The 16,694-nt window shown below is 50.7% G+C and overlaps 6 protein-coding genes and 1 long non-coding RNA gene across 8 annotated transcripts; 3 read left to right on the plus strand and 4 right to left on the minus strand.

Moving 5' to 3' along the window:
- Positions 1 to 1,036: 1,036 nt before the first annotated feature.
- Positions 1,037 to 1,836, minus strand: H1-1 (H1.1 linker histone, cluster member). Its single transcript, XM_002714219.6, has one exon. It carries the CDS (start codon positions 1,745 to 1,747, stop codon positions 1,088 to 1,090), a length of 660 nt encoding a protein of 219 aa, XP_002714265.3. The 5' UTR covers positions 1,748 to 1,836; the 3' UTR covers positions 1,037 to 1,087.
- A 1,792-nt stretch (positions 1,837 to 3,628) lies between these two features.
- Positions 3,629 to 4,378, plus strand: LOC138849823 (histone H3.1). The gene has a single exon (XM_070074846.2). It carries the CDS (start codon positions 3,659 to 3,661, stop codon positions 4,067 to 4,069), a length of 411 nt encoding a protein of 136 aa, XP_069930947.1. The 5' UTR covers positions 3,629 to 3,658; the 3' UTR covers positions 4,070 to 4,378.
- A 275-nt stretch (positions 4,379 to 4,653) lies between these two features.
- H4C1 (H4 clustered histone 1) lies at positions 4,654 to 5,045 on the plus strand. Its single transcript, XM_008262456.5, has one exon. It carries the CDS (start codon positions 4,681 to 4,683, stop codon positions 4,990 to 4,992), a length of 312 nt encoding a protein of 103 aa, XP_008260678.1. The 5' UTR covers positions 4,654 to 4,680; the 3' UTR covers positions 4,993 to 5,045.
- A 2,277-nt stretch (positions 5,046 to 7,322) lies between these two features.
- On the plus strand, positions 7,323 to 11,179 carry LOC149126800 (uncharacterized). 2 transcript variants are annotated; one of them, XR_016234770.1, is made up of 3 exons: positions 7,323 to 9,018; positions 10,147 to 10,228; positions 10,880 to 11,179. It is a non-coding gene; the product is annotated as an uncharacterized LOC149126800 (long non-coding RNA). The 2 variants fall into 2 exon arrangements; XR_016234771.1 differs by lacking the exon at positions 7,323 to 9,018 and adding an exon at positions 9,692 to 10,028.
- Positions 9,211 to 9,600, minus strand: LOC100349246 (histone H4). The gene has a single exon (XM_008262457.5). It carries the CDS (start codon positions 9,573 to 9,575, stop codon positions 9,264 to 9,266), a length of 312 nt encoding a protein of 103 aa, XP_008260679.3. The 5' UTR covers positions 9,576 to 9,600; the 3' UTR covers positions 9,211 to 9,263.
- A 708-nt stretch (positions 11,180 to 11,887) lies between the features above and the next one.
- LOC138849824 (histone H3.1) lies at positions 11,888 to 14,113 on the minus strand. The gene has a single exon (XM_070074848.2). It carries the CDS (start codon positions 14,014 to 14,016, stop codon positions 13,606 to 13,608), a length of 411 nt encoding a protein of 136 aa, XP_069930949.1. The 5' UTR covers positions 14,017 to 14,113; the 3' UTR covers positions 11,888 to 13,605.
- Positions 14,114 to 14,478: 365 nt separating this feature from the next.
- Positions 14,479 to 15,884, minus strand: LOC100348485 (histone H2A type 1-E). Its single transcript, XM_017344944.4, has one exon. It carries the CDS (start codon positions 15,201 to 15,203, stop codon positions 14,811 to 14,813), a length of 393 nt encoding a protein of 130 aa, XP_017200433.1. The 5' UTR covers positions 15,204 to 15,884; the 3' UTR covers positions 14,479 to 14,810.
- Between the last annotated feature and the right edge of the window lie 810 nt (positions 15,885 to 16,694).

Genomic DNA, 16,694 nt, shown 5'->3' on the forward strand with positions numbered 1-16,694 from the left:
ACTTATAGAAGCAGAATTGATCATTAAAGAACTTACAAGTGAATATGTAAAAAATTAAGTAAAAATGAATAAACTCAGTTCCTCATGGACCTTTTTTTCTCAGTTGTCAACAAAAAACGTTATTAAAATCTGAGAATTAAAACTGCAAAAGGGCAATTTTGTGATACAATCTCCAGTACTTAATATTCGGCAATATAAACTTAAAATCTTTTAAGTATTTAAAAACTTAAAATCTTTCCTGTGATGAGATAAAATCCAAACTGGCGGAGCAGAATTTCCCACTCGGGACACTTCTACTTCTATAAAGAGAAACTGGATAGAGTTTTAGGATTGACCCTCAAGCCCAAGACTCAATTACAGCGAAGTCTTGCTTTGACCATGGCTGCTGGAACCAAGCCTACAACCTGTTAAAGACCTGGGAAAAGCAGTCCGAGTGCTTGGGCCCCTGCCCCTTAATGGGTGACCCGGATGAAGCTCCTGGCTCAGCCCCGGCCCTTGCAGCCACCTGGAGAGTGAACCAGCGGATGCGAAGACCCGTGTCTGACTTTGAAATAAACTAAAAAAAAAAAAAAAAAAAAAAAAAAAAAAAAAACAAAAAAAACCCAACATGCAGCTTTGATGCTTTTTCTGGAGCCATGGGAGCTTAGGCTGAAAAGTAACAAGTGGCTCACTACTTGGGCGGGGGAGCTCCCACCTGTTGGTTCAGCGGTCCTGGGATGGGCCAAGGCAGCACCTGGGACACTTCCCCAGGCCATTAGCAGGGAGTAGGATGCCAGCCGGTTTAACCCACTACACCACAGAACCAGCCCTGGGGTATGGGATTGCTCAGGTGAGTGCTAACAAGGTAGCCAATTGGGAGGGCAGAGGTACCCAAACTTGGTGCACCTGAACTCGCCGTGGTGTCCTCAGGTGTATCTGGCGAGGCCTCCCGAGACCCAGGAACCCCCCATACCACCCTCCTAAGGGTGCATGCCAGCACGGGGACCCAACCTGCGACCCGACGACCGTGTATACAGCTTTTAACTGAGAGGTGGGGTGGCTCTTAAAAGAGCCGTTGGGTTACTGGAAGCAGCTTCCAACCAGGACTTTACTTTTTCTTGGGTGCTGCCTTCTTGGGCTTGGCACCCGTCTTCGGCTTCGTCACCTTCGCCTTGGCCGCCTTGGGCTTCACCGCCTTGGCCTTGGCGGGGCTCTTAGCCACTTTCTTAGCCTTGACGACTTTGGGCTTCTTGGGGCTCTTGGAGGGCTTTTTGGCCGCCGCCGCCGGCTTCTTCACCTTCTTCGGAGACTTCGCGACCTTCTTAGCCACAGCCCCAGCGGCCTTTTTGGGCTTCTTGGAAGCGCTCGTCGGCTTGGCTTTCGCCACCACCTTCCCGGCACCGGCCTTAGCCTCGCCGGCCGCCGCCTTCTTGTTGAGCTTGAAGGAGCCCGAGGCGCCGGTGCCCTTGGTCTGCACCAGGGTGCCCTTGCTCACCAGGCTCTTGAGGCCCAGCTTGATGCGGCTGTTGTTCTTCTCCACGTCGTAGCCGGCGGCCGCCAGCGCCTTCTTGAGCGCGGCCAGCGACACCCCGCTGCGTTCGCTGGAGGTGGAGACGGCCTGCACGATGAGTTCCGACACCGAGGGGCCCGCGGGCTTCTTCTTGGAGGCAGCGGCTCCCGCCTTGGCGGGTTTCTTGGCTTTCTTGGCAGCCGCAGGCTTCTCGGGGGCAGCGGATGCAGCCTGCACGGCCGGCGCCGTCTCAGCCATGGCGAACAGCGACAGCTAAAAGTCCAGTGGACTGAGACCTGCAACACAGGGAGACGCCAGCCGCCCGCGCACCGCGTATTTATAGGGCGGAGCTGCGCCGTGATTGGTGCGCGTTAGCGACCGCTCCACGCACCCTGGCGCCCCCTACGCGCCGCGGCCTCTCCCCGGGCCTCCGAGGGGCCTGCGGGGCCGCTGCCCCTAAGCCACTGGTTTTGACAAGGGGGCGTTTGGCGGGGCTGTTGTGCCTCCCCGAGAGTAGCTTCTCTGGGGGGGCGAGGGGCTGCGCACGCAAGAGGGGTTTCACCTGAAACTACTAGAAAGCCCCTCGTCGGCGTGCGTCCGTCTCCCTAGCTTGCAGATTGGCGACGGTCGAGTGTGGAATAGCGGAGCGGGAGAGGGGAAAGCGAGGGTCTTCGGGTTTCCGGAGGTCTGGAACTTGTGCCCTGGCCTTGCCCGGCGGCACCGAGCCAGGCTGACGGCGCACGCTTTCCATGTGTTTCGGTTAAAGGAATCGGACCCAAGCACCAGAGTTCACCCACACCACAGTCAGTACTCCAACTACGCGTGTTTAGAACGGGGTAACGCCTGCCCGGCGTCTTTCATGCTGACCACGTACGCCGGGCGGCCGGGCTACGGTTCACGTTCCGTGTCAGCGCCGAACGCGATCCCCTCCTCCGAGGTCACATAAGAGGAGTGGGGTTCGAACTGCGCCGGCCGGCGGCGTGGAGCTGACACCAGGGGAGACAGGGCTCCCGCGGGGTCTCTAGAAAGTGGGGGCGTCCCCAGGGCTGATCTGAGGGCAGCGTCAGCAAGCAGCGCCGCGAACCAGAGCCCAACGGACCAGTTAGAGGGAGCTTCGCGGCCCGCAGTCGCAGTTCTGGTAACCGCCTCGGGCGCCGGCGAAGTCACCCCCGCGCGCGCTGCGAGGTTTTCAAACAGGTCCGCAGTGGCCTAGGATACCTCAGGTTTAGCTGTTTTCTAACAATGGACGGCGTTGGTCTAAGATACGCGTCGCGCTCGTCGGCTGCACCGGCCCTTTATTACCTATGTTGTTAAGGCGCCGTATTTCCAAATGGGCTGCGCAATTTCTGACCAAGTATTTGGGCGCGAACAGTGGGAAGGTCATAACGCAAGACCGGAAGCTCTTTAGTGGGCAAACCCTTTTAGAAAGCCCTTTCTAGTATAATCGAGGAATTTGATCATATTCAACGCTTGGTAACGAACACTAGGAATTAGACTCGGGACTGGTTTAGTGCAGCAGTTTTTATTTAAAATACTTTCTCATTTCTATCGTGGTAAACGGTAGCTGCCAACAAAAAAGACAGCGCTCCATGCAAATAAGGGATGCGAGATGTACATTTCTATTGGCTACTCAGGAAGAACGCAGCGAACCAATCACAAGGCAGAACCCGCTCCGCGGGACTTTCGTTCGAAGCGGTAACGTTCGCTGTGTTAGCTTTTCAATTTGAAATGGTCAGTGTAACTCTTGGCAAGGGGGAGTTCTTGCAGATTGGCCGCCGGCTGTCCGTAGGCTGCGTCCGCCGCTTCTCCCACTAGGGAAACGTTTTGGAAGCTTTAAGACGATATCTGGGCGAGGAGAGGAAGTGCAGAGCACATTTCAGGGGAGGGAACGTCATATTACCATCTCACGGAGAGGCAGTAAAAAAAAGCCTCGCTTTTAATGTTTGAATGCCGAAGCAGCAGCAAAATTAAAAAAAAAAAAAAAACCGTTGAGCGCTATGGATACATAGTAGCCAATGAAGGGCACGACAACTTAAAGATAAGCCAATCAAATGGCATTGCGTCACAAGCAGGCATTTCGTTCATCCAATCAGCACACCCTATTAACTATAAATACTGGCAACGACGCCTCTAGACGCATTCCGTCCCCTTTTGTGGCGTCTTTGTACGATGGCTCGCACGAAACAGACGGCACGCAAGTCGACAGGCGGCAAGGCGCCGCGCAAGCAGCTGGCCACCAAGGCGGCCCGCAAGAGCGCGCCGGCCACGGGCGGCGTCAAGAAGCCGCACCGCTACCGGCCCGGCACGGTGGCGCTGCGCGAGATCCGGCGCTACCAGAAGTCCACCGAGCTGCTCATCCGCAAGCTGCCCTTCCAGCGCCTGGTGCGCGAGATCGCGCAGGACTTCAAGACCGACCTGCGCTTCCAGAGCTCGGCCGTCATGGCGCTGCAGGAGGCCTGCGAGGCCTACCTCGTCGGCCTCTTCGAGGACACCAACCTCTGCGCCATCCACGCCAAGCGCGTCACCATCATGCCCAAAGACATCCAGCTCGCGCGCCGCATCCGCGGGGAGCGGGCCTAAGCCTCACCAGCTTAGTCGAAAACAACCCAAAGGCTCTTTTCAGAGCCACCCAATTAGCCAAGGAAAACGGCTGTGAACCAGTTAGTCCCAATCTTCGACCCAATAAGGTTCAAAGCGCAATAACTTTCCGCCGGGTTTGGGCATCTAACATAAAACAGAAATGTCTATCACTGAGGTTCTCCATGGGGCGTGAGAGCATTTCAAGAAAAAGTGTTGGTCCCCAAGCACCAGTTGGTACAAACAGCACAAGTAATAACAGGGCTAGCAATACACGGTTTGCGATAAACTAGTAGGATGCATAACTCAGTGTCGTTACTTTTTGTCTTCTGATTAAGATGTTATCTGGGTTTTCTTCCACTGTAACTCTACCTGCCAAAAGAAAGTTACCTGGAGCCGTTATGGCCTATTTCCAACAGAAAACGTAGCTCAGTTAAAAGGCGCGCTCCGGGCGGCTCGGGCCCATTCCCGCGCTCGCCTCTGGGACTTGGGGGAGGAGACTGTGACGTCACGTTTCCCGCCCGTGTGCGGTGGGCGGGGCGCGGACGAGAGCTATATAAGGCCCTGCTGTGCCACTCGCTTTCAGTTGCTGTGAGCTCTTCTACTGAGAAGCTATGTCTGGCCGTGGCAAGGGCGGGAAGGGCCTGGGCAAGGGCGGCGCCAAGCGCCACCGCAAGGTGCTGCGCGACAACATCCAGGGCATCACCAAGCCCGCCATCCGCCGCCTGGCCCGGCGCGGCGGCGTCAAGCGCATCTCGGGGCTCATCTACGAGGAGACCCGCGGCGTGCTCAAGGTCTTCCTCGAGAACGTCATCCGCGACGCCGTCACCTACACGGAGCACGCCAAGCGCAAGACGGTCACGGCCATGGACGTGGTCTACGCGCTCAAGCGCCAGGGACGCACGCTCTACGGCTTCGGCGGCTGAGCTGCCCCAGCGACCCCAGATCCCACCCAAAGGCCCTTCTCAGGGCCACCCAACTTCTCAAAGAAGGAGCTGTTACGATGTTACTTAGTAGCTGAAGGCGACGTGCGCCCTAGACTGGGAGTGAAGGGACTGGTAGTGTAGCGGGTTAAGCTGCCACCCGGGACGCCACCGCCGGTTCTACTTCCCGGTGCTCGGCTTCCCGCCTCCCTGCTCGTGCGCCAGGGAAGCAGCGGGAGTCGAGCGAAGCGATTAGGCCCCTTCCGCATCCTTGCTTCCTCGTGGTCTGCTCTCCCTTTCCGGCGGGGAGCGGACCTGCGACTGGAAGATCCGTACATAACCAAGTGTCAGCCCATTAACCTCACTAGGAAGAACGCCATGTACTTGCTAGGGGTCGGAGAGCAATGAGACAGCGAAAGCGTCGGGCACCGAGGAGCCGTGATCAGCAAGGGACGAGCACTACCTTCGGCCATCCCTGCTTCTGTTGGCCAATAAGAACTGAGTAGCAGATGGTCATTGAGGCGTAGCCGATAGGAAAGCGGCCACTGTGGCCGCGGTCTCCTGGGCCCGCTGGGATGTGGGAACTTCATTAGGAATCCATGTTTTCAGCTTCATAGACCATCTGTTGGATGTCGGTCCAATTTTAGGTGCTAAGCATAATTCAGGGGTAATAAAGCAACATCCCCCGCTGTACAGAACCTAAGGAAATCTTTAAAATGTATTGTTGAAGATAGCATATAAGGGTTATCCAGGGAAGTCTTGCAAGGGTGGTTGATCAGAGGTCGGAATGAAAGGATGTCTAAAGCCTTAGCTATCCAGGATAAGACATTTCTATGGCCATGGCTCTGATGCTGGCAAGGCTTGATTCATTCCAGAAACACCAGGATCAGTGAAGAGAAAGAAACGTGGTAGATGAGACCCGAGGTAGCAGAAAGACAATAGCTAGGGGTCACCGTGCTCAGGTAGAGGGATAATGGCGGCTTGTCCTGAAGCAGCAGAAACAGGGTGCCGAGACCAGCTCCAGCCGGTCCAGGGGCCCCAAGGTGTGAGAAGTGTCGCACAGGAAGAACTGAGACACACTCACAGCAAGGCTGATGGCGTGGCTCTGGCTCTCGAGCACCAGACTTTGTATCATAAATCACATAATGGTTCTTATAATAACAAGTCTGTTGTCCACTTTTATCCAGTGACAATTTTTTATTTACAAACGCTTAGAGCATGGGTTACAATCACAGGTGCAAGACAATGATTTCCAAAGGCATGTTCAGGGGGCTGGCGCCGTGGTGCAGTAGGTTAATCTGCCTGAAGCGCCGACATTCCATTTGGGCACTGGTTCTAGTCCTGGCTGCTCCTCTTCCAATCCCGCTCTGCTGTGGCCTGGGAAAGCAGTAGAAGATGGCCCCCATGTGGAGACAGGAAGAAGCTCCTGGCTCCTGGCTTCAGATTGGCGCAGCTGCAGCCATTGTGGCCATTTGGGAAGTGAACCAGTGGAAGGAAGACCTTTCTGTCTCTCCCTCTCACTGTAACTCTACCTCTCAAATAAAAAAAATAAAATCTTAAAAAAAAAAAAAAAAAGGCGTGTTCAGAGCATGGGTTACTATCACAGACAGTTGCAGAGCGTAGTTCCCAACAAACCTGAAACCACCAAGAGGACCAAAGTTGTCCTCACGCCTTGCTGAGACAGACGTGCTGTGACCTTGTCAGCCAGCCGAAGTTGCCTTGGCCTCGCCAACATGGAAAGGTGGTGTGATTTTGATCCCAGAGCTTTCCGGATTAGATGAAAGTTTGGTTGAACAGAGCTGTTAGTTTCCTATCTGCAGCCCACTGGAAGAATGGGGTTCCCCTCACTGAGGTGGAGAATGCTGAATGATCTGATGTTTATGTGTCAGGATATTGATTGGGTCTGGAGATGGTCAAGGGGATGACTTGTGGTAAGCAGTGTTTTTCTTACATGTTTCTTTGTGAGTGGAAGGAAACTGATAGCATTTGGAGAGTTAAGGATACTTCCAAGAAAGCAACCAGGTGAAGGAGAAGCAGCTGGAAGCTCCCACTGGGATGGGCTTTGGCGTTGCTGGAAGCCCATGTGGCACTTAGGGCAGTCAGGGTGTTCTCTTGAGCTCCTGCACGTGGTAAGCTGAGCTGGATGAGCTCAGAAAGAAAAAACCAGAGGAGGACCAAGGATTGATGGAGCCAAAGTATCCCCCAGTACATACTGAAGTAAGCCTTCTCATTCTTTAGTAGGTCTGTGTAAGTTTCTGCTTTGTGGATATAGATTTTTTTAGAACACCCACAAACGTGATTACAGAAATTGTACAGTAGGTCTGCTTGGCTGACACACAGCAACCCAATAACTAACACCCGGGTGTAGGAAGAAAGTTTCTTTTCCAATGAGCAGAGCCATGTTCAATTCCCAGATACCCTGAGGAATTAAAGGTGGTGAATTTCATAAAGTAGGGGGGTGTCTTGTGGGCCTCTGGGTGGTCCATAGTGTTCCTAGTCTCCTTTTGCTTGATCAGTGACAGGGACCAACTAGTTTCTTTTGTAACGGCACCCGTGGGTTCTGAGTGTCTAGGTTGTGTGCGTGGATTGGATATTACTTTTATCAAGGCCTTCTAGTTTCCGGGAAACTCTGAATAGAAGCTGGTATTGAGATACTGCCTACAAGCTGATCTGTCTTTGATTCAGAGAGTGGCTCTGCCCTTATCCTTGGACCACTCTCTTTAATTTAATGAGTTAATTTTTAGCAAGGCACTGACTTGGCATCATCAAAGGGAAAACACAGGAATATAAACACATTATGGAACCTAACAAAGGTCTGCATCACAGACATTAGGGATAGGCCTTGGCTTCAAGATTATACTTCAGCCAGTTGCACTTGATAAAATGACATTGTTTCCACCACACTGAATTCTGTGTAAACTCTTGGCAAAATCTGTTTCAGCACTTAAAGCCATTCCTCTAAAAGCTTGGGGGCCGGGGGGGGGGGGGAGGGGGCTGATTTCAGGACCTCCATAAATACCCAAATCTGCAGAATCCAAGCTTCCTTATTTTAAATGGTGTAATATTTACATATAACCCATGCATATCCTCTATTTTTAAAGTCATTTGTCCATTACAATTACAAATGGCAATGCCACGTCAATTGCTGATACACTATGTTTAAGGAATGATCACAAGAAAAAAATACATGTGTTCACTACAGACCCAATTTTCCCCCAATTCTGGATCCACAGTTGTTGGAATTCCCCTGACTGCTCAAAATCATGGACATGGTGGGCTATCACTGCTACCATGCCCAGCGCAGACCCTCACCTGAACTCGGGAATCTTGGCTCCCTATTCAATTCTCTCCCCCAGGGTCAGAGAGCAGTGTGGGCAACGCAGGTGACAAAGCGGTTTTACTGTTGAAGCAGCCATCAATGCATTCATCAAATGGTAAACTAAAGTTGCTTAATATTCAGTTGGACAATTCCTTATTTGGGGCACCTTCTGAAAACTGTTTGTGCTTTTGTACTATTAAATTTTCATAACCTAAAGATCAACCAAACTTCAAGCTTAGAGGAAGGCGAGGAAAAGGAAGAATAAGCAAAGACCAGGGACAGCCAAAATGCACTGCCCAAGAATCACCTGAATAAAGCGAGTTTTCTGTTTCCCCACGTTTGTGCCATGCCAGGGGCCTCGGGATTAGAGGAAATCACAGAACCCACTGGTGTAACAGGTGGCAACCTGCAAACCTAGCTCAATCATCTCAAGGGTCTGTGCCACCTGAAGGCATTCAGCAACTCCAAGTAGTTACTCTGGATGACCTCTGGCCGCATCACACTTGGTAAAAAGGAAGCTGAAGAGAAAAGGGAAAAAGGAGCTTATCTTCCCAACACTGCTGAAGCCAGATGCCACGGGAATACACGAAGCGCTGCCAACATTTTAAAGTTTGTACACACCGAGCTAAGGGAAAAAGAGCTCGAGGCAGCTCTTCCCTGGGGTGCCCTCACCGTGAATATAGCAGACAGCGTCTGAGCGACCTCCCCAGGTAAGAAGGCCCAACCAGTGCGCCCAGGGCCACGCAGGCGGCCATCTGAGCCCCAGAACCTGCGTGGATGGAAATTGCCCTCCCTACGCTAACCCTTGCCGTCTGCCACCGTAAAACGCACGTCCAACCCCTGAATGAGCAGACTCACAACCCCTACCGACAATGGCACTGCTCTTCCCAGAGAGAAGTGGGTGGCCCTGAGAAGGGCCTTTGGACGAGGGTCTGGGGCCGCCGGGGCAGGCAGCTCAGCCGCCGAAGCCGTAGAGCGTGCGTCCCTGGCGCTTGAGCGCGTAGACCACGTCCATGGCCGTGACCGTCTTGCGCTTGGCGTGCTCCGTGTAGGTGACGGCGTCGCGGATGACGTTCTCGAGGAAGACCTTGAGCACGCCGCGGGTCTCCTCGTAGATGAGCCCCGAGATGCGCTTGACGCCGCCGCGCCGGGCCAGGCGGCGGATGGCGGGCTTGGTGATGCCCTGGATGTTGTCGCGCAGCACCTTGCGGTGGCGCTTGGCGCCGCCCTTGCCCAGGCCCTTCCCGCCCTTGCCGCGGCCAGACATCTCTGGGTTTCAGTCAGCGAGGGACTGCACGGGGCTGGGGTCCGACCCTCGCAGTTATAGGCTGCTCTCGGACCGCGTTGAGAACGGAAGGCGGGGCCTCCCTCCGCCCCGCCCCTCTCCGGGCCGAGACCTGGGCGCCTCGTGGCGGGGCGCGGTCCTCAGTTTCGCTTTGTAAAAGCTGGTTTTTTCGCCCGTGCCTGTTACACTGTTTACCTCGGAAACTGATCTTTGAGAATTTCAGTGAAGACGTATTTTAACAGCAATAGCACTTGAACGATTAAAAAATGCCACTCTGGCAAATGTGGACGCAAAAGGGAATTGTTAGCTATGTGGCCTTGCAACCTTACTTGCCTTTTCTCGAATGTAAAATCGGGCTTATGGCAAGAAAGAACTATATAAAGATAGTTTATTTTTAGCTACTACTTTAAATACGTGGAATCGAAAGGTCTACTGGTGAGGGCTGTTTTGGTTGAAATTACAGTGTCATAAAATGCAAGATGTTGAGATTTTTTTTTAAATATATGACATATTAGAAATGATTGTCAGGTTTTTTTTTTTAACCTTTCTCAAGGTGCGTTGGCAATCACATCCCTCAGCAAGCCTTGGGTGCGGTTGAGATGTCCAAACCTCCCTACAGACTCACCTCCATGTTGGTAAGTCTCCCTAAAACACTCACTCAGCGTCACCTCTGGAAAAACTAGAGAGGCTACTACTGAACCTGTAAGTCATTCTTCCTCTTCGCTAAGAATTCTGATCTTTCCACTAAGTCTCTCTAACCAAAAGCATTTCTAGTTTAGTTTGCTCTAAACTTCAGCCAGTGTTGTTATCTGTGGTACCTAAGCAGAAATATATTTAATTGAATGCCTTTCAACAAACTACAATTATAGGGAGGCAAAACTTTATTTCTACCCTGTTAGGGTCTCTCGTTTGACCTGAGAATTAATTTGGCATAAGGCAGAAGATAGTACAGAAGCAGACAACCTTAATACAGTTTCAAGGGATGAGGGATCTCTCTTAAAGAAATGAACTCCCCCCACCCCCTGCAAAAAGGGCAAAAGTGAAAATCTTTTATATTAAATTGAAAAGAGGGAATTGCAGGAGAGTAACTAAATTATGCAAGGAAGACCCAAGGAACAAAACATTTATTTTCACGAGGTCTGTTTGTGTGGCAGTGTCTGGGTTTGGACCTCCTTCTGCATTTGTACAGAATTCTCTTCCCTATTCCTCCCTCCTGAGAAAGATCATTGTTTCCTGGTTCAAGGAGAGCATCTTTCACATGGGGATTTTTTTTTTTTTTTTTTCAGAAAGAAAAGGGAACATCAGAATGGACTTCATGCCTCTGCTATTTCTGAACATCTTTAGCTCAAAATCACCCTATTGCCACAATGGCGTGCTACAGAATGACATGGTCAACACTGAGAGCTTCCTTTTCCTCCAGTACCTCTGTAATCAGCCCCGAAGACACTAACAGATGTATACTGCAGTGAAATCTAAATGCCTGCATTGCTCCCCAGTGCAAAATGCTCAGCAAGTTGTCTTTTACAATGTGAATTTCTTCTATTCTGATTTTTTAAATGCTGCTGAAATTAAATTCCTAACCTGAACAGAATGTATAGAGCTAAATAATGCCAAGTGTTTAGGAATAGCTCGATATTGAAAAGTTTGACACCATCAGGGTAAATGATACACAGTTCAGAAACATTAGCATCGTTTTGATGCTGTCTATCTAGGAAAAGTAACAACCATATAATGGACGTCACGTTACTCCCATTTTTCTGATAATGGAGGAATGCATTTCTCTCAGATGACAGAGTTTTGAGAATAAGGCTGGAATCTGAACCCAAGCAAGCTGGCCTCCAGGAACTCATCTGTACTACAAGCTGCCAGTCTTACTATGGTGAGGTTAAGTGTCATGAACTCTAAGATAGTGCTATTCTTTTCTTTTCCCACATTGGGTAGTTTTGTCAAAGGCCTCAAGTAAACAAAGACTGAAAGCAGAATCCATGTTCTGCCCCTGTTGCTGTAGGGGCCTTGTAGAGTCATGCAGAACCACTGACCTGTCCATGTGACCCTCAAACCGTAAACTCTTTTACTTTTTCAATGTTGTCTCATCACAGCCTGTACCCAAAACACTTTACTCCTACAGAAAAAATATAAAGAGAAAAGCAACACCTTATGAAAGCCAGCACTGCTATAATTAGAAAAACAAAAATACTTGACCTTCAGGGAGGGTCTAGAGCTGGATGGCAAAGACCAAGGGATAGGCCTGTTGCATTCACTCGTCAGCTAAAATAGAATATTACAAAAACCAGTGACAGTCACACATGAATTTTATTGAAAATGAGAGGCAAGGCAACTGCTCAGGACCGGCAACGGATCGGGACCAACAATGCTTACCAAAGTGCGGCCCCCAATGGTGTGTTACACAACTTCTTATAGTATTCTATCCACTAGGGCTCACAATTTCGAACCCTTGGTATGCAGTGACCAAAAAAAGAAACTCAGAATATGGTTGTAAGAGAACAGTTAAATAATAACAAACCCAGTAACAGATCCAAGCTATGGTGGTAAGATAACAGTGGAGGACACATTTCGGTCAACCTGGTTCCTGGGAATTTGGGCCCACATAGTTTCGCAAGATCCACCCTTAGCCATTAGCAAGCAAAGCTAATATGTGCAGAAGCAAGAGGGTCTGCAATTGGCTTTTAGCCACACTCACTCCATTTTGATTCTCATTCTACAGGACAAGTGCCTACAATAGACCCCATCTCTGAGCAACAAATGTCAGTGTCAGGCAGAGTTGCTCTCACCAGTCTAAAAACAAATGATGTACAAAACATGCACGCACAGGAAAGAAATCCATTTTCATTTTTATAAAAGTTCAAAAATTATTGTGTAAATCTAGGAATTCTATTAAAATCCAGAGTACACACAAAACCATGAGCACAACTTACTCTATAGAGTGTGTGTGGTTTCCTTATTGAAGTTTTCCAATTAGATCACATTTCATATGTAGGCAGAGAGAATGGTCTTGCGAGGAATCAAATGTGGAAAAGAGATGTGAAGCAGGACACTGGCATTAGTGGGCACAATGACCTTCAGCACTCCGTGTAGTTGTTCTAAAGTTAACTTGCAGTACATGGCATAGAAGCCTTACCACAAAGGCAGTTCGCTGAAAAAGGAGAATTTTATTCCAATATATTTTTCTCTTTATACGCTATTCCATACGAATCAACTTCCACCAGCACTCAGTCCTCAACGGAGAAAACAAAAGCAACAAAAGGAAAATGGTAACAAAATCTAAATTGAAATTCCAAAAAATTCTACAGGTACAGTCCTAGAAGACAACAGCAATTCAACCAAATTTACAACTGGACCACACACAAATATCAACACGTAATGCATTGAGAAAGCCGTAAGGGCTCTTAGAAATTAATGAGCACCTGGCACATTATTTCGTGCACACTTCCAAGTGAATGAAGTTACTGGGCTAAAACTTTAAATTTATTTCTTTTAAAGTCAGCTACAGAGAGAGGCAGAGAAAAAACTTCCATGTCCAGTTGGCTGCAATTGCCGAAGCTGCGCCGATCCGAAGCCAGGAGACAGGAGCCTGCTCCAGGTCTCCCACGTGGGTGCAGGGTCCCAAAGACCTGGCCCACCCTGCACCGCTCTCCCAGGCCATGGCAGAGCTGGATTGAACTGGTGCCCCTATGGGAAGCCGGCGGTTCAGGCAGAGACCTTTCCCGCTTCACCACAGTGCAGGTGCCACGTCGCCGTCTTTAACCTTTCCCGAGCACTAACCCAGCTAAAAATCAAGTTGCCCCTTAAGGCTTGCTATTACTCTACGATTGCTAACAGAAAATGTAACCACAGAATTCCTAGTTTACTATTCGCCCGGGTCCTACAGGGCATGCTCTTCCTATTCAAGGTTTATCTGCTTAACGAGCAAACTATCACAGCCGCTTTCCTTGGCTAATTGGGTGGCTCTGAAAAGAGCCTTTGGGTTTTGCTTGAGCACACGGCCGGGTTCTTAGGCCCGCTCCCCGCGGATGCGGCGCGCGAGCTGGATGTCTTTGGGCATGATGGTGACGCGCTTGGCGTGGATGGCGCAGAGGTTGGTGTCCTCGAAGAGGCCGACGAGGTAGGCCTCGCAGGCCTCCTGCAGCGCCATGACGGCCGAGCTCTGGAAGCGCAGGTCCGTCTTGAAGTCCTGCGCGATCTCGCGCACCAGGCGCTGGAACGGCAGCTTGCGGATGAGCAGCTCGGTGGACTTCTGGTAGCGCCGGATCTCGCGCAGCGCCACCGTGCCGGGCCGGTAGCGGTGCGGCTTCTTGACGCCGCCCGTGGCCGGCGCGCTCTTGCGGGCCGCCTTGGTGGCCAGCTGCTTGCGCGGCGCCTTGCCGCCTGTTGACTTGCGCGCTGTCTGCTTCGTGCGAGCCATCACCAGAACCAGCACACAGCGTCCTCACAGAAACCTCTGAGGAAAATGAGCGGCCATCTCTCTTTTATAGAATCTGGCTAGCTAGTATTGGGCCGCGTACATTCAAATTCATGAGCGCGCCCATCCTGGATTGGTCCATCTGCTTGTCTAGTTCCCCGGTTTCCGGAGCCTTCACGTTGGTGAACCAATCCACTGCCCTGCCCTGAGCCATAGTCCCGCCCCCTCCCGCCCCCGGGGGCGCACGGCATTTGACGTCACATCCTTTACCCTTTCCTATCCGTAGACGTTGCCTGAAAAATCTACAGGACACATCTGATTATACAAATGTGGTAGCTTATGGGCATTATATAAAGGTAGAGTGCTGAATACTACTGATTATCATTTTAGGCAGTGCCTGAGTATTGTGGGCAAGTACGAAAACGCGCTAAAGAAATGCAAATATGGGAACTCTCTAAGAAACTGTTTAAGTGTTCTTAATCATGTGTGTACATATATATAGATTTATTTTTTGTGAAACGGAGTTCACGATTACACCGTTCTGAGGTTGTGAAATTGTGGCCTTAGATAAAACTCCAAAGCCATGGCTGAAGGGGCGCTTGAAGGGCGCGGCTTGGATCCTCCACAGAAAACTCGCGAATCCTCACGGGGCAAAGACCCGATACCAACACCGCTGTGTCTGCTACTGAGAACACAGCGCGAACAGGACAGCAGTTTTCATGAAAGCTGTGGGTGGCTCTGAAAAGAGCCTTTGTGGTTAGGTTGATCAGAAAAGCGGGAGCCGTGCAACGGACACTTCACTTGCCCTTGGCCTTGTGGTGGCTCTCGGTCTTCTTGGGCAGCAGCACGGCCTGGATGTTGGGCAGCACGCCGCCCTGCGCGATGGTGACGCGGCCCAGCAGCTTGTTGAGCTCCTCGTCGTTGCGGATGGCCAGCTGCAGGTGGCGCGGGATGATGCGCGTCTTCTTGTTGTCGCGCGCCGCGTTGCCCGCCAGCTCCAGGATCTCGGCCGTCAGGTACTCGAGCACGGCCGCCAGGTACACGGGCGCGCCGGCGCCCACGCGCTCGGCGTAGTTGCCTTTGCGCAGCAGGCGGTGCACGCGGCCCACGGGGAACTGGAGCCCGGCCCGGGAGGAGCGGGTCTTGGCCTTGGCGCGCGCCTTGCCGCCCTGCTTGCCACGTCCAGACATCGCTTGAGATCACAACTTCAGACCAAAGCAGGAGCAAAACCTAGAGGAGCAACAGATCTGAGAACGGCAGGAGCAGTATTTATACTTGCCGGAGGGAGCCTGTATGGGATTCTCCCATTGGCTAAGATCAGATACCCAATGAGAAACGAGAATTTGCATCCTTCATTTGCATGCACCGCTTTCATCCCGTGTGAGCTTTATGTTAGAGCCAATCACTGATCCAGCTTCATAATCTTTTATTGTGTTTTACAAGTAATTATTGAATCAATTCTTTTTCTCAAAATGCCATTATTAAACAAGAAGCGGGGATGTTTGTCCTCATTGTTTTGAGTTTTGATTATATAAGCCGATATAGAAGAATACAAGCAAGATTTTAATAGAATCAAGGGCGATAGTTCTTGTGATTAAATGTAAAGTTGAAAAGTCTGGGGCCGACCCTGTGGCACAGCAGGTATAATCCTCACCTGCAATACCCGCGTCCCACATAGGCGCTGGTTCCTATCCTGGCTGCTCCACTTCTGATCCAGCTCCCTGCTAATGACCTGGGAAAAGCAGTGGAAGATGACCCAGGTGCTTTGACTCATGCCCTCATTTGGGAGACCTGGATGAAGCTTCTGGCTCCGGACTTCGACCTGGCCCAGCCCTGGCCATTGTAGTCATCTGAGTAATAAACCAGCCAATGGAAATCTCTTTCTCCCTGTCTCTACCTCTATCTCTAATTCTGACATTCAAAATTTTAAAAGTCCTTAAAAAAAAAAAAAAGGTTTGCAGTATAGATTTGTTCTTAGAAATTCCCGTGAAATGGTGTTTTGCAGGCCACTCATGAGAACATCTTGTTATGCTGCAAGGCTAAACCACTGAGCTTTTGGTAACAAAAGCTGATGTAGGCAGGAATACAGGATAAAACTGATCAGGTCTGTGAGCTGGACGACCCCGCCTTCACCACTGCATGATCTCATGCCCCTACCCAGCCACACCTGTGTGCCCACAGGCCAATCAGGTTAATTAACCACTAAGCTTTGGAAGTGGATCAAAAGCTGTCAACAGTGTGTGTCTGGCCTTATCCTTCTCTCTGGCCTTTTGCCATTGCCGGCCCTTGCTGCCCCTGCGCCCCAAGTCGCCTGGCCTTTGGGCCACCTGCCTGCTTCCTGACCTGCCTGTTCCTCCACGTGGCTGGCTCCTGGTGCTCGCTATGAGCCCGGATTTCTCTCTCTTAGGGCCCTCACTCTCCTCTGCATTTCTCTCACTGATTAAAAGCTTAAAACGTATCATGCTGCCTCATCGTTTATGCCGGTATTCAGAATTATTTTCTGAATATTAGGCAAGAACCCACACGGGCTTATTAATATTGGGAAGTTATTAATAAGCACACGGTGATATATAACACCCCAAATTCCGATATCACATTGGTCCTTTTTTTTGGGGGGGGGAGATTGTCATTTATGGTTTTGGAAAGGAACAAATTCACAACCATTTCTAAATAAGTGATTG

This window comes from Oryctolagus cuniculus, chromosome 5, assembly GCF_051225735.1.
Source record: "Oryctolagus cuniculus isolate XC-2025 breed Fujian yellow rabbit chromosome 5, ASM5122573v1, whole genome shotgun sequence".
Classification (NCBI taxonomy): Eukaryota; Metazoa; Chordata; class Mammalia; order Lagomorpha; family Leporidae; genus Oryctolagus; species Oryctolagus cuniculus.